The sequence below is a fragment of the Scylla paramamosain genome, chromosome 8 (genome assembly GCF_035594125.1).
Source record: "Scylla paramamosain isolate STU-SP2022 chromosome 8, ASM3559412v1, whole genome shotgun sequence".
NCBI lineage: Eukaryota > Metazoa > Arthropoda > Malacostraca > Decapoda > Portunidae > Scylla > Scylla paramamosain.
In genome coordinates, this window is record NC_087158.1 from 30,503,967 (window position 1) to 30,519,881 (window position 15,915).

At 39.2% G+C, this 15,915-nt stretch overlaps 1 protein-coding gene and 1 long non-coding RNA gene across 3 annotated transcripts; both read left to right on the forward strand.

The window, feature by feature from the left end:
• The first annotated feature begins 1,093 nt into the window (after nucleotides 1-1,093).
• Nucleotides 1,094-10,526, forward strand: LOC135103147 (protein abrupt-like). 2 transcript variants are annotated; one of them, XM_064009211.1, is made up of 5 exons: nucleotides 1,094-1,229; nucleotides 1,666-1,766; nucleotides 2,758-3,525; nucleotides 3,873-4,052; nucleotides 7,038-10,526. In XM_064009211.1, the coding sequence occupies exons 2-5, from the start codon at nucleotides 1,686-1,688 to the stop codon at nucleotides 7,083-7,085; spliced, it is 1,077 nt and encodes a 358-aa protein (XP_063865281.1). In that variant the 5' UTR covers nucleotides 1,094-1,229; nucleotides 1,666-1,685; the 3' UTR covers nucleotides 7,086-10,526. The 2 variants fall into 2 exon arrangements, with proteins under 2 accessions (XP_063865281.1, XP_063865282.1); XM_064009212.1 differs by lacking the exon at nucleotides 7,038-10,526 and adding an exon at nucleotides 4,376-4,660.
• A 2,515-nt stretch (nucleotides 10,527-13,041) lies between these two features.
• On the forward strand, nucleotides 13,042-14,455 carry LOC135102615 (uncharacterized). Its single transcript, XR_010269706.1, has 3 exons — nucleotides 13,042-13,387; nucleotides 13,569-13,767; nucleotides 14,227-14,455. It is a non-coding gene; the product is annotated as an uncharacterized LOC135102615 (long non-coding RNA).
• The last annotated feature ends 1,460 nt before the right edge of the window (nucleotides 14,456-15,915 follow it).

Below are 15,915 nucleotides of genomic sequence, written 5' to 3' on the forward strand. Positions count from 1 at the left end.
CCCTTCTTCTTCCCCTCCTGCTCGTTCTTCACCCCCTCTCTTCCCCCTCTTCCGCCCCTCCTTAGTTCCCTTCCCCTTCTCCCCCATCCTCCCTTTCCTTCCCCATCCTTCCTTTCTAGCCTCTCACCCTCTTTCCTCCCTCCCTCCTTCCCCCTATCCCCCCCGACCCACCATCCCTCCCTCCCTCTTCCTCGCTTTCTCCCTCCCTTTTGCTTCCCTCCTCTGGTTGGCTTCTACTAGTATTTGTTTGTTTGTTTGTCTTCAAAGTCTTCTATTCTGGCGATGATGATGATAATGATGACGACAATGATGAAGATAGGTGGTGAGAGATAGATATAATGACTATCAGAACATCGCATCACTGTACGGTCTTGATATTCTTAATATTTTCTTTTTTTTTTTTTTTATTTACGTGGATTGTCTTGATTTTAGTCTTACGTTACTTTTCATCCCAGAAGTTGTTGGTGCAAGTGGTGTGTGACCGGCACACTGTCGCAGGGATAACACGTACTAAGCAAGTCAAGTACTGTCGCATTAAGGTATATTGTGCCTTCTGACATGTGTTATCCGCGCGTGTACACGTCTGAAACATGTATATCTGTAAGGTCTTTTTTTTTCGAGGATATGTAGACGTGAACATCGGTGAAATGAACACACGCACGCACTCACATCTCTTCCTCTTCACTCCGCCTTTCCTCTTCTCCTCCACCTCCTCCTCCTCCTCCTCCTTCTCTTACTCTTCCCCCAACACCCCTCAACCCCTTTCCGTACCTCCATCCTCTCCCCCTAATGTGATCTACCAAGACCCTCTAAATTGCCAAGTAAATTAATCAATATTAGGCTCAAGACGATCGCTGCTGCTTGGCGAGGCAGTTCCCGAGAGAGGGCCGAGTGGGAAAACCTCACAAGCCACCTTACACTCTCTGTAAATCGTATAAAATACCTCATTCTCGTAAAAAAAGGGAGGCGAGGGAGGGTCATTGCGCAATCCTTATCCTCCCACCCCTCCCTGGGCTGTCATCTCAAGGGAGAGTTTTGATTGGCTGAGAGGCGAGGCGGCCGCTGGTTGGTTGAGAGCTCGCCCCTCTCCCTGCCTCCCTTCCTCAGGCACTCGGGAGCAACAGCCGCTCGAGGGAGGACACGGCCGCTCTGCCTTTCAGTTTTCTCCACTGCAAGTCTCTTTTTACGTTGTGACAGCTGACACTCGCTGCTTCACAGGAAACTAACACGTAAGCGAAGAAGTGTGTAGCTCTGTGGGAGTCGTGTAGAGGCGTAAAGAAAGAGATGTAGGTTGAGAAGAGGATGGGAAAAAGGCTTAACAAAGACTAGGGAAGAAAAGTTACTTTCTATGGAGGGGGAAGGGCAGTAGCTAGGAAAGATGTGAAAGAATACGTGAATTAGGAGAGAATAATGTAGGATATTTGTATACCTGTATAGAAGCATAGGAACTAAATACTGGAGATAAAGGGGGATACAGGCGAAGTTTGAGATAGTAAACAGTCCCCGTCAAATCAGCGCTCATCGGTGACCGAAAAGTTTCCACAATTCCCATGCATTACGTGTTGCCTTAAACTTTCTTCGCACGCTGCTCAAGGATCTATATCCATTTAAAGGTAAAGGGGAAGTTTTAAAGTGATATAAACTTACTCTTACTTACTATTGCAGGTTCAGGAGGTGACAGTATTATGGCCGATGGGATGTTGTCCCTGTCGTGGAACAATCACAGCACCACCTTCACCCACACCCTCGCCACCCTCAGGGAAAAGGTAGGTGTGGGGATGTCACCGGGCTGGCTGGCTCTCTCTCTCTCTCTCTCTCTCTCTCTCTCTCTCTCTCTCTCTCTCTCTCTCTCTCTCTCTCTCTCTCTCTCTACAGAACTGCATTACTATAGACATGCGAAGATTTGTGTGAAATTTGAGAATTTTGATCACCGCACTCGTGTTGAGAACTATGCAGTGAACCTCAGGGATCCTTAATTATAGGCACAGTTAGTGGAGCTTGGTTGTTAGGGTGTGTTTTCTTCAGTGCGTTGCCTGAAGGAAAGAGGAGGCGTAAGTTGCTCTTTTTTTTTTTTTTTTTTTTTTTTTTTTTGGGTGGGCGTGTGCCCGGGAAGTAAGGCGGTTTGAAACCTAAGACTGAACGCTTGCCTCCTCTCCGGCACTACGACTTGGCAACATGTCAGCTGTTTTAGTAATGTTGTGTCTTGGTGAGTGAACTGTGGTTTTTATGGTGTGGATAAAAACACTGATATATATATATATATATATATATATATATATATATATATATATATATATATATATATATATATATATATATATATATATATATATATATATATATATATATTACTCAGAAATTAGTTTTTATTTTCATTTATTTTAACCCAGAGATTTTACAAAGCGTCATTATCAATGCATTGAAATCCATGGATCTTGAGTTTTCTTGGATCCAGGAAGGATCCTCCCTGTTAAGCTCCATTTTGTATGCCATGTGCTCATACATTACTTGAAAATTATAGAACAGGAAGAACTCTTCTCTAATAGTCATTGAATGTTATTTAGGAATTTGTGTGATGATTCAAAATACAGTCACTATGTGAAATTATAGTTCATGATCTCTAATTTCATCCACTAAGGAGTATTTTATTGTTTGGCTTCTTATTATACATTATGCTGATAACCATTAGACAGCATGTGATGCATTTCAACTCTTACTTTCTGAATAAGACAAGTAATGCCAATATTTTTTCCACAGGAGAGGTACACAGATGTAACCTTATCCTGTGAGGGACGGTTCTACCCAGTTCACAAGCTTGTTCTTTCAACATGTAGCGAGTACTTCATGCGCATGTTTGAGCTGACACCCTGCAAGCATCCAGTGGTTGTGCTGCAGGATGTCCAATGCAAGGAGATGGAGGCTCTGTTGAGCTACATGTATGCTGGAGTGGTGAGTGTGGCCCAGAGTGACCTGCCACAGCTCATCAAGGTTGCCGAGGCACTGCAGATTAAAGGCTTGGCAGTTCCTGATGAAAATCTCTGCAGCAATATGAAGTTTGGCCATACCTGGAGTCCCACTGATGGCAAGAACAGTCCATTTCCCAAGAAGATCAAAAGAGAGGAGAATGGGACACAGACACACAGAATCTCAGAACCCAGGCCAGGAATCAGCCCCCAGTCTGTCTCACGAGCCAACACTCAAGGATACAATGCACTCAGTACATCTTACAACAACATGATAAATGCTCACAGGTACTCACCCTACAGCAGGGAAGGAGATGTGTCCTCTGGCCAAAGAGGGAATAAGAAGGACCAGATCGTTGTCCCAAGAGTCACACCAAAGCTGGAACACAAGTCAGAGAACAGAAATAATAAGCAGACCAATTCAAGATCTTTTCCAAGAACAGATTACTCCAAGAGCAGCTACAGACTAGACAGAGACCACACAGATGACCACAAGGACCTGTCAGATGAAGGTCATGATAGGTACTTGGACACAGATGATGAAAATTCCTCTGAAATGCAGGTATGAACATTTTTAGATATTTTCAAAATAATCCAGAATAATTATGTATCTATTATATTCACATATTTAATGATGAACTGCATTGTATCTTATATGTCTTAATGCACCCACTTGGACACTATAATGAAATACAAGGAAATTTATTTGATGGAATAATGGATTGACCATGAAAGTCTTTCATCAGGGATCAAACCCCCAGAGCAGGAAAACAAAGACAATGCCTCTGATAATGGGCCCTTAATGGTTATCAGGTCTCAAGATCATTTTAGGGGCCACGTTCTCCCTGTCATTGCAGATGCGACTCTTGTGTAACACTGAATCCTTCTAATTTGTTAATTTCATTGCAGGAAGTTTTGCCAGTCAGTCTTGTGAAGGTTGAAGTAAAAGACGAGGAAGATGACGAGCACATAGATGTGGACGATACTGGCTACGACTCCAAACATGAATCCAATCAGCCCCTTCCCCTCCTGGTGCCCAAGCGAGAGCCCATCGAAGACTACCGCTCCATGTCATCAGGCTCTGAGAGGGTATGCTTTTGAGATTTTTCAAGACTCCTCTTTTGGTTTTTGCTAAATAACTTGTAATGTGTATGATAAATATTTTTGTACATACACAAGTACATTTGCACATAGAAACATACACTTGCATACACATCGGTCTTGGGAAAGTGTCTCATGCATTTTGTAATGTATATTAGTAAATATAGCTCAAGGGCACATCTTCCAAGTTGTGTTTTGGGTTGTTTTATCCATATTAGTTATCAATTAAGTCTTTATTTTTGAGAAGCTGTGACAATGACCAGAAAGGAGGAGCATAAAGGTTTTTACACTCTTTGTTGTGCATCTTATAGGGATTGAACCTGAGACTGCGCCGCTAAAGACACTGCTCATCTAACGGTAGCAATGATATCTGGCTGGATAGATGGACATAGAACAAGTCTCTACATGTAGCATCTCTCCTGCACCACTGTCAGGCCATGAAGAGGAAATATTGTGGACAATTTGAGAGAATTAAAAGATTTGAAAATTTTATCAGATTTATATATATAATAGAAGATATATTTTACAAATAGACAGTTTTGGTATCATAGCTGAGATCAGTAAAACCATCAATGCAATTAAAAGTATATGACAAGGGTTAATTTTCCTTTACCTGGTAGTTTATTGAAAAGATTTATTTTTGCCATTTTGTGAAGATTTCATAGACAAATTGCAAATGCAAGTCTTGCTTATATTTTGGGAAAACTTAAATTCTGTGATGAGTGTGTCACCCTCATGCTGACACTAGACATCAGTAAGATTACTGAAATATCACAGTAGCATGATGTCAAGAAAGTTGTTTGAATTCTTTTATTTTTTGAGCTAGAAAAATTTACGTCTAGTCCTGTTCAAGCTTTGGTATTGTTGTTTGTGTAATTATATTTACAATTATTATAGTTAACTTTGTGGAATCAGCATTATCATCATTATATCAGTATTATTAATACCATCAGTGAGGCCAGTTGACGGTTAACAAATGCATTTAACCAAATATTTAATGATTAGATTCTCTGTCACCAAAGTGCTGGTGATTCAGTCCTTAGCTTTGATAACTTTGAGCTGAGTTCCTAAAGCTATAGCTTCTTTATATAGTTGACTTATCTTGTGGTCATACATGTAAGAAAAGCAGATGTTAATGTAATTATGTGAAAAAGTGTTACACACCTTAATTTTAAAGATAAGTTCAATAAAATAAGATGGCATTCTTCTATGTTGATGTTGCAAGGGCAGATGTTCCTTGCACCCAAAATTTGTGCTTTAGAGTCATTGCTGTAATCCAGTATTCATATTCCTGTTAAGTACAATTCAAACTATTTTAGAAATAGAATTGTAAATAACACATATATGCAGAAAATATAAATAAACCAAAAATTAATACTGAAATTATAACTTTGCCAAAACTGGATTGATTAAGTTTTTATTGCAACTGAAGCTATGGACTGTAGTGAACTCCAGAACTTGTGGCAGTTGGTGAAGCATACTTTGAGATGATTTGGTCAAATGGAACAGCTAAAATGACAGAGACAGTATTGGCATAGCCATACAGATGCATAACAATGGCAATGAATTAAGGGTTGTATTGGAACATTTAACTACCCAAGGAAACTGTCATTTAACTCTTCCTACCCAGTAAAGATCTATGAATAACCCTGCAAGGTCATAACTTTTTAGAATATCTCCTGTACTTAAGTCCCGTCCACACAATCAAGTAGTGCCTGCCCATAGGCAGAGGTGAGCAGTTTGCTTGTTCATGGGCATACTGCTTGTGCATCTTGGCAAAACCAGAAAAGTGCTTATATTGCTGGCTGTGTAATTTCACCAGGCCAAACACTTTAGGTACTATGGCATTACTACCAGATATACAAAGTTTCTTATGGAAACAAAGGGAAAGGGTTATTATTAGCACTAATGATCAAGCAACATGTCTGTCCCTCTGCCTGCAAGATCAGTGGGCTAGACGTCATATTCTCCATTTAATAGAACTTTATTGACAACATATCCTTGCTTGTAGAATGTTGAAATGGACACCTACAGAGATCACCTACTGATCTGGCTCCTGCTGGTAGAATAAATGTGCCAGCATACATAGCCATTGGTAGACATAGCCTTTGTGGCTGTGCTCAATTGTGTGGACAGGGTTCTACTCTTTGTTAGATAAACAGGTGCTACACAAGGAGACAATTCCAAATCATCTCCATTTGACCAGGGATTCAAACCCAGGACTCCTCCTCTATTGTGAGCCAAGTGCTTATCAATAGTGAGATATACTCAGAATTGCCATTTCTGGGATGCCAAAGTGAATCATACCAATATATATATATATATATATATATATATATATATATATATATATATATATATATATATATATATATATATATATATATATATATATATATATATAATAAATTGATCATGTGATTTTAACTATTGTGCATTTTGATTGAGCAGCATTTAAAATCTTTTTAATTCTGATTCTAGGATTTGTCTTGGAGGTTGTACCCCATTCACAGTTTTGTCACCCTCTCATGTGTGATAGTTAAATGTAGGAAGTTGGTAGGACTGTTAGACATGTGTAACTGGACCTCAGATAAGATCAGGCTGGATTTTCCCTTACAGTTGTGAAATATATTTCAGAAAGAGCTAGTAGTCATTAGGAAAGATTAGGCTTTTTTTTTATCCAAGGAAAAATATGGTTCAACTTCCTCATCATTCTTTTATTCATCATTTGAATTCATAGTGATAGTCCATAATCTTGTGTGCTGACCTCTTAGCTGAGAGTTTTTTGTCATTAAGTACAATGAGTGTATGGTTTACTCGTGGTGAATATTCACAAACCAACTGCCATATCACAAAGTTCAGTTTTTCTGACTTATCAGATAATGGAACCGTTGTGTTCATGGTTTTGTCTTGGAAAATTATAAGAATTCCAGCAAAGTGCACCAGCTCAACAGTTCCTTCATTGTGTTACAGCGAAGCCTTCATTATTCTCCCTGGCAAGCCCTGCGGGAGGCACACTAAGGCTGCGTCAGTGAGGGATAACGGAAGCTGCCGGTAACTCGTGCATTCTAACTGATGAGCCAGTGAGGTGGACGTTAACACTGCACTGCCAAGAGTGTTAACGTTCCAGTGGTGTTTGGTAGAGGCGTTGCAGAGGACATCACCATCATCCAACACATCCAACAGTTTTTTTCTTTTCCTGTAAGGGACAAACAGTTGGGTTTAAGATTTTGTGATCAGAATAAGATTCTAAATGACTATGTTTTGGAAGCATATCTTCAAATGCCATTGGGTTGAAGCATAAATTTGAATACCATCAGGTTAACCATGCACTTAACAGGCTTATCTTTTGTTGTTATATGCCAGTCAGAAGTTTGTTCCTTGACCACCTTTTCTTCTGGTATGCAAGCATGGTTTGGTTTTGTATGAATCTTCCCTGCACAGTTGGTAAATGTCACAGGTGCCTTCAGCAGGTGTAGTACAAAGTCATTCATTATCATGTTTGCTTAACATCAGTGCCGAAGTATGTAGTTATAGATAACAGAACTTACATGAATTACCAGTCTTTGACTGGTTTTGAAGAATTTGAGTGTCATCAGTGACATGGAACCAATTCTCCATGAAGTGGCATGCAGACATTTTGTTATTATTTTATCCCACCATAAGCTTGTCATTGTAAAGAAAGTTATGTTTAATGAAAATGGTGATTTTTAAATAGGTATTATTCAAAACTTTATTCATAGGGATAAAGTAGAATTAAGAGACATATACTAAGCTGCACTTTGTCTTGGGACTTGTGTGTCTTTGACCCCAGAGGCTGGCCTTGGTCAAGGGGACATACACCCAGCTGGGATATTTGGATTGCCACAGTGTCATACTCTCCAGTCCAGATTTTCCAGGTGTTGTTTTATTTGCCACACACTAAGGGATGGTAAATAGCCAGGCAGGCCATGTCATCTGCCTTACCCTGGGCTTGAAGGCAGGCCCAGATTTGTGGCTATGTATAGTTTGCTGTCACCCCAAATGGCCAGAATGAAATAGGTAAAGGATATAATGTTAAGAGATAGATAAGGCAGTGAATATGGATATCGCCTAGCCATGAATTTCACTTATAGTTTTCTCACAGGCATTCAGTAAACTAAAGATCCAGAGCACCAGCTAAGCCTAGACAGTGGCAACGTATCCGCTAAATCAGAAATACTACTCTATGGCAGTATTAGTTTGCTTAACTTCATTGAATCTATGGTGGAAAATTGAGTATAATTTTATGTAAAGAAATTGTTCAGTTATTTTCCCTTTATCATGTACATCTGGTTGTCTTTAATGTGTATTGCATATTGTTCAGAAAAAGCTGAGGAAGAGCTCCGTGTCAGAATATGTATCCGCTGATGACTTGGCTTGAGTTAACATGTATTATAGATATAAAACTGGCAAAATGTACAAGAAAACATAAGCACGTATATTCCAGGAATACAGTGAGTTTATTACTCTAATGTTAATCACAATACATAGAAACTAGAACATTGTGCATAAAATTCTATATTGAATCCAGAAGCAGTTGATGAGGCATATGAGAGGCACAGGTAGTACTGCACCACAAACTTTGGTCCTCCAATTGCTAGATGTAAGTAAATTTCCAAATTGCTGTATGGTTTCAATTAAGATATGATAATTTGAAATTACAACTCATAAAATGTATATATTACTTCTCTGACAATAGATCTGTTAGGAAGTTTTTATTAAAAATGATGATTGATTTGATTATTGTATATAATTTATTAGGTAAGACAGTCTTTAACATGTTAGGTAGTGTACCTACACCAAGCTTCTAGATCATAGCCAAACTGTCTTGCTAGAATGATGGAATTACTGTAATATATCTAGATGGGTTGAATGGCCTATTATATGTCACAGATTATTATTTTGTTGCTGTTGCACTTCTATGGTGTATCTTTTAACTTTTACTGTTACTGTATGAGACATCCCACATTAGAGGATGTACTCAGACCAAGTTTTCTAAAGAAGGTATTGACTCAAGACTTTTGGTCTGCTTTCATTCTCCAGTGCAGGATGCCTCATCACAGAGCAATCACAAGCTGAAATCTGTATTAAGCATTGCTATTCCCAAAACCTATTTTGATTATTGGTGCTGAGTAAGATATTTTATATAGTTTTATTATGCTTTAAGTAATCTAATTTTTCTTTTCTTAAGAAAGGTCAGTGTCAGAAATGTCAGAAATTTCTCTATCTGTAGAAAAATATGAATTACTTTTATAAATTATTATATACTTGTGTATGATTTTTAGTGGATTTATGAATGACTATTTGCACTTAACAGCAGGTAATTGTGTAGAGTGGTGATGGAAAGTGATTGCATAAGATGTGCATGACAAGAAGGGCTGTAGAGGTTCCTCCCCATAAAGAAATATTGACAAGCTGTCTCTCTCTTCATATTTTAGGAGCAGAAGGAGCTTTGTAAATTTTCACACACACACACACACACACACACACACACACACACACACACACACACACACACACAGCTAGCAAACAGGGAGGATCTGGCAGTTTGCACTAATGGTGTTTGTTGCCCTTTGAGCTGAACGATATTTTGCATACACTGCTTCTCTGTGCTTTGCTGTTTATCTGCACCTGGTAGATTGGGTTCCCATTCAGAGCACTGTAAATAACCACAGCAGCACCCTTGGCAAGCCAAAGCAGCACCATGCATATACCAGTCTCTTAGCGACCCTTGGTTGTTTAATCATAGCATCACTTGTAGGAAAATAACCAAAGAACAGCACATAGCATTTATAGATTGACCAGAAATATTCTCATCTCATTATGTACAATATTTTCACCAGTCTCTCATTCAGTCCTCTGTGTCCTCTGTAATAGCTCTCCACTGAAAGGATTATTGTTTTCTGCACTGATTCATGTGTGTATCAGTGATTCACATAAGCCAGTTGTGTTCTCTAATATTCTCTCTACAAGTCAAATTCAACCAAACTTATTTGATGCTAAAATATTTAGGAAATCCATGTGGCAGATTGTCTATCATTGATGTATTACATATTATAATAATGTCTTGGTGACAAGATTCAGTGGAAGTATTAAACTCAACAGGTAATATAAATAATACAGTATTGAACTTTTATTTTTTAAGTAGGACAGATTTTAATGACCTTAGCTGCTAGTTTCTTGCAGTTCTCTACTCTGTATTTGCTGAATGATAGACTTGTTGATGAAAAGATAGAGACGCGTTATAAAAAAAAAATGCCTGTAATGTCCGTAAATCTGTGTAAAGTTCATGTGACTTAGTTATACAATAGTGAAGTATAATTGATTTCCATGACCATAGATGGGTCAGTTTGAACAGAGTATAGGTCGTGTTTCAGTGTAAAGTATAGACATAATGAATAGGTTTGTATATTGATTATAATATATTAATGATAGTCTGAGAATCTTGTTTTTTTTTGTCTCCTCTATATAATTTATTAGCAGAATGTCCTTTTCAGTAAGAGACCAGTATGTACTGTAGTTGTTCAAAGTGCTAACACCCAGCACAGCAGTGCACTGCATGCCTGTAATGCTTCATGAGACATTACATCAAAACTTGAAAAGCGTAGATGCTACTACATTTTTTCTTTGTGGTTAAGATGGAATTACAACTAAGACCAAAGTACATTTTTTTTTTTTATGTAGGAAGGACACTGGCCAAGGGCAACAAAAATACAATAAAAAAAAATGCCCACTGAAATGCCAGTCCCATAAAAGGTTCAAAGCAGTAGTCAAAAATTGATAGATAAGTGTCTTGAAACCTCCCTCTTGAAGGAATTCATGCTACTGTTGCTGTTGTTATTGTATAAATATATCCGAAACTGAGAATGCATGGTTTACAAAAGGAGCTTCATCTTGTGCGTATCGACGAATACGCGCAGTGTGTGAGGTGTGAGTTGAGCGCGACGCCTCTGCTATTGATCACAGACCGCGGGTGTAGCGCCTGCGTTCTGGCGTAATGCTTGGTTAGAATTCCTGGTATTGCGGCAGCATTAGTGCGTACCTACGAATTTTTATGTAAGATGAAGTGCACGCATGGATACAGAATGGATGTCGGTATCAGTAAATCATTCAAATACACTGAGTGTAGGTAGCCTAGCTTTCAGGGGAGCGATGAGGATGCAAGTTCTAGGGGTTTCTGATATGACTCTGATTTTCATATGTTTTGTTTCAGTGATGTTTTGGACGAGTGAGTACTTTATTCTTTAACCCTGCTCTTCCTTGTCTCCTCCTTGATCACGCCTCAAGAATGGCAGCATGAATCAAGGTCGTGTTATTTAAGTTTTTGAGCACCAGCGCCTTTTTGTCGCTTTGCGGCATTCCAGTCCACTGTTCCCTTATTATCTCCCTTTTTGGTTATCGAGTGGTAAGATACTTGATATTGAATGATGATGATTATTAATAGAGAGTTTTGGATGGCATAAGTAAGTCCTTATAAAAGTCACCGATTAGATTAAGTTAGTTAAGGCAGCCCTGTATTCACGGCATGGGATGCGACATCTGCTGCACCACAGAGAACGCTTCTCTTGGAAGGGGGTTATCATTTCAGTTGTTTTTGTATGCCGAATACTCCATGCTTTTAACGGAATGGCATCTGTGCATCCGTGGAAACTATGTATGATTTATAAAGAGCAGCGATATGCTATTTTGTTAGTAAATATAGGAACTTGGAAAAGACACTTGAACCAAGTCTACCCTAGATTTTTGTTGCTGATCTATTTTCTACAAAACGTTATTCGGACCTGTATTGCACTTATTCCTACTTCATAACTGCTGCTGCTGTTGCTGCGACTGCTAGTTACTGTTCTTACTTCCAGGTTATGGAAGTAAGTACAACTCGCGCTAACGTGTCCACTGCACATGATCATTACACTGCATGGGAACAAACCTCGGGACTTTACGTGTTCGTCCTGCACCCGAGCGACGGCCGCGTCATGCTGCATCGGTGAGAGATATTAACTGTTGTCTGTGAGTCTCGCACTGTGTGTATGTATGGTTGTCACTCCAAGATTTCCTTGCTGTTGACAACCGTAGCTCCGAATAAGGGTGAAGCTTAAATTGATGGTTGTGTTGAGACTTTGTATATCAAGCAAGAGCCTTTTGGATGAAAAATGCAATGTATTGTAATTGTAATTTTGTTATATATGTTACGCTTATGTATAATCCTTGGTTACGCCATAAGTATGTGTTCTCACTATTAGAGTATACTTTTTTTCCTTTATAGTCACTTTTCCCCCTACATATACCTCCTCTCCCAAAGTTCCCTCCCTTCCTTCCCCTCACTAGAGTGCTGTCAAAAGAAGGGACAAAGGGATAATTGCAGTTTAATTGCTTAATACAGATACTGAAAACAGCAAGTAAAAATTATACGCCAACAAATCCAAGTAAGTAATGAGTATTAATCTTGGATTAAAGTTCCAACTACTTTAACAGTCAGACTTAAACAGTCTGTTGAATGATAACAAGCTGAAGCCATGTTTCAGACTTTTAGATTTTTATCAGTACATGAACAGCAAGGCTGTATTTGTTTGCTGGGCTCATATTCTATAGAATTGTCTGCTGAGTGGATTAGTTTGGAATCTAGACTAGAGATGTTATTTAATAATATAATAGTTACCCTTAACAATAAGTGACTAAAGAAAATTGTATTTTTAAGGAAGACATTTTATTTTTGTTTATCTTTTCTATAATTGTTCCAATAGTGAGTAAATTATACCTTTAAATATTATATTAATATTTGTATTATAACAGAAATTTTAAAATAAAAAAAATAACATGTACAAAAAAATATTTTTAAATAAGTTAAAGTAAATTTACACATATAAATTTAAGATAAAAAAAAACAGAATATATGTTTTATATATATTAATTTTTTTCCTCATTTGCATTGTCTATCATAATTCTTTTTTAACTTTATCTTGCATAGGACATCCTCGCAAGAGTGAGTCCTCCTAAAGCTTCGATTGAAATTGAGTGTGCTCGTCTTACGGATATTGATATATGATGGCGTGGCAAACAGTTCGGCCATGAACAAGTGGTATTGATGACCACTGGGATACGGACAGCTTGCATTACCTAGGGGTTTCCCTCGTTATTGCAGGTCCAGTATGAGGTGCCGGCACGACTGTATGGGGCGTGACGGTGACTGCTAAGATCTCAGATCAGTACCGCTATGCTCTCAGCTTCGTGTTCCGCCGCTTCCCCAACTCACCCAAAGTCATCCTGCTAGAGGAAGATCTGATAGTGGCGTCGGACTTCTTCAGGTACTATTCATATCCTTGTCTTTTCTTCACGGCAGAATTATAGTCATACATTTCATTCGTTATTTCATAAATTTATTCGTTCATTATTTATTTTTTCGTTCATTCACTGCTTAGTTAATTCATTCAAGAATTCTTCTGGTCATCTCTTAATTTTCATTGGCTTTTCCTTACGTCCTTTCAGTTACTTCAATCAGACGGCGTGGCTGCTGGACCCAGACACTTCTTTATGCTGCGTGAGTGCCTGGACGGACTTAGGTGGCTTACACACGGCGCACAATCCCCGCCTGCTGCTCCGCGTGGAGGTACTGCCGGGGCTCGGATGGGTGGTGGGCCGCAGCACCGCTCTCCACCTGCTCTCCATGTGGATGTCCCCGGATCAGGTGAGGGATGGGTGCGTGGTCCTGCTTGCCGCCACTCCTCGCATTCTCTTTATTTTTTGTATTTGTGTCTGTTTCTCTCGATATGTCAATCTTTCATATGTCTGTGTCTGCATGTGTCCATCTCCCTATCTCATGCTTTATATTCACGGACATTTTTCTTCTTTTCTTCCTTTTCCTGTTTCTCTCCCTCTCAACTCGTCTTTTTTCTCCTTAACTTAGTTTCCTCTTTTCTTGTTCTCACCCTCGTCTTTTCTGTCTGCCCTTCTCTCTCTCAACTCTTCCTGTCTTTTCTTAACTTCATCTGACTTCCTGTTTTTCTCCCCTTGCCGTTTCTCTCCTTACGCCTTTCCTCGCCTTTCCTCTTCCCTCCCCTATCACGTTGTTTTGCTTCTCCTCGTTGCCTCCCCTCTTCACTTTCTGACCTTCCATCACTCCTTACGTCTTTCCCCTCTTCTGCAGGACCATGACTGGGATATATGGATGCGGCAATCTCATGTCCTCCTCAGGGGGCGGGAGTATCATGCCTGATGTGTCTCGCACCTTTCACATCGGATTCATGGGCTCGCACGCTGCTGGCTTCCTTCACACTGCCTTCTTTGCCTATAAATCCGTGCCCGTCCTTCCATATGTGCCTTTGCTCAATGTACACAGGTGAGTGTGTAAGCCTCACGGTAGCCACCACCACCACCACCACTACTACTACTACTACTACTACTACTACTACTACTACTACTACTACTAATAATAATAATAATAATAATAATAATAGTAATAATAATAATAGTAATAATAATAATAATAATAATAATAATAATATTTTTGTAGACCTCTGTGGACTATTTTGTGCCCATCCATGTCAGAGCAGGACCGTAGAGAAGACCGGCCGTCTACCAGGTGAGAGAGAGAGAGAGAGAGAGAGAGAGAGAGAGAGAGAGAGAGAGAGAGAGAGAGAGAGAGAGAGAGAGAGAGAGAGAGAGAGAGAGACTGCTTGATTGATTGATAGATTTAAACAATATTACTACTACTACTACTAATACTAATACTAATACATGTGGAGCTGGCCTGCTTGACCCCGTGGGTGGATGGGAGTCCCCTGGGGGAATCACAGCCCTGGCTATTAACTCCTTATATGGGCTGTAAGTACGTGAGTGTGTGTGTGTGTGTGTGTGTGTGTGTGTGTGTGTGTGTGTGTGTGTGTTTATTATTATTATTATTATTATTATTATTATTATTATTATTATTATTATTATTATTATTATTATTATTATTACTACTACTACTACTAATACTATAATTCTTCTCTATCCTTCATCCTCCTCCTCCTCCTCCTCCTCCTACTACTACTACTACTGCTACTACTACTACTACTACTACTACTACTACTACTACTACTACTACTACTACTACTACTACTACTACTACTACTACTACTACTACTACCACCACAGCCTTGCCTATAGAAATGAGTCTGGCCTTGTAATAGTAGACTATCTGGCCCGGATGTGTCTACTATCCATGGGCATACCTGACCTCTATGGATCAGCTGACCTCTACCAGCGCTCCCCGAGGTCACCGAAGAGAGGAGGAGGAGGAGGAAGGAGAAGGAGGTGGAGGAGGAGGAGGAGGAGGAGGAGGGTGTAAATCTGTCTTCTGACCAAGTAAGTGACTATTCTAACTATTTTGACTATTTTCAAGTTATGTTACTACTACTAATATTACTACTACTACTACTACTACTACTGCTTGTTATTTTTTTTGTGGGTTTAGTTAGGTTAGGATACTACTACTACTACTACTACTACTACTACTACTACTACTGCTGCTGCTACTACTACTACTACTACTACTACTACTACTGTTTTCTCCTACTCTTCCTCCTCCTCCTCCTCCTCCTCCTCCTCCTCCTCCTCTTCTTCTTCTTCTTCTTCTTCTTCTTCTTCTGCTACTACTACTACTACTACAACAACAACAACAACAACAACAACAACAACAACAACAACAACTACTACTACTACTACTACTACTACTACTTCTACTACTACTACTACTACTACTACTACTACTACTACTAGTTACATTATGTCTTATTAGTATTTGTTTGTCCGTTCGTTCATTCGTTCGTAACCGGCGAGTCGAGTCTTGTGATTC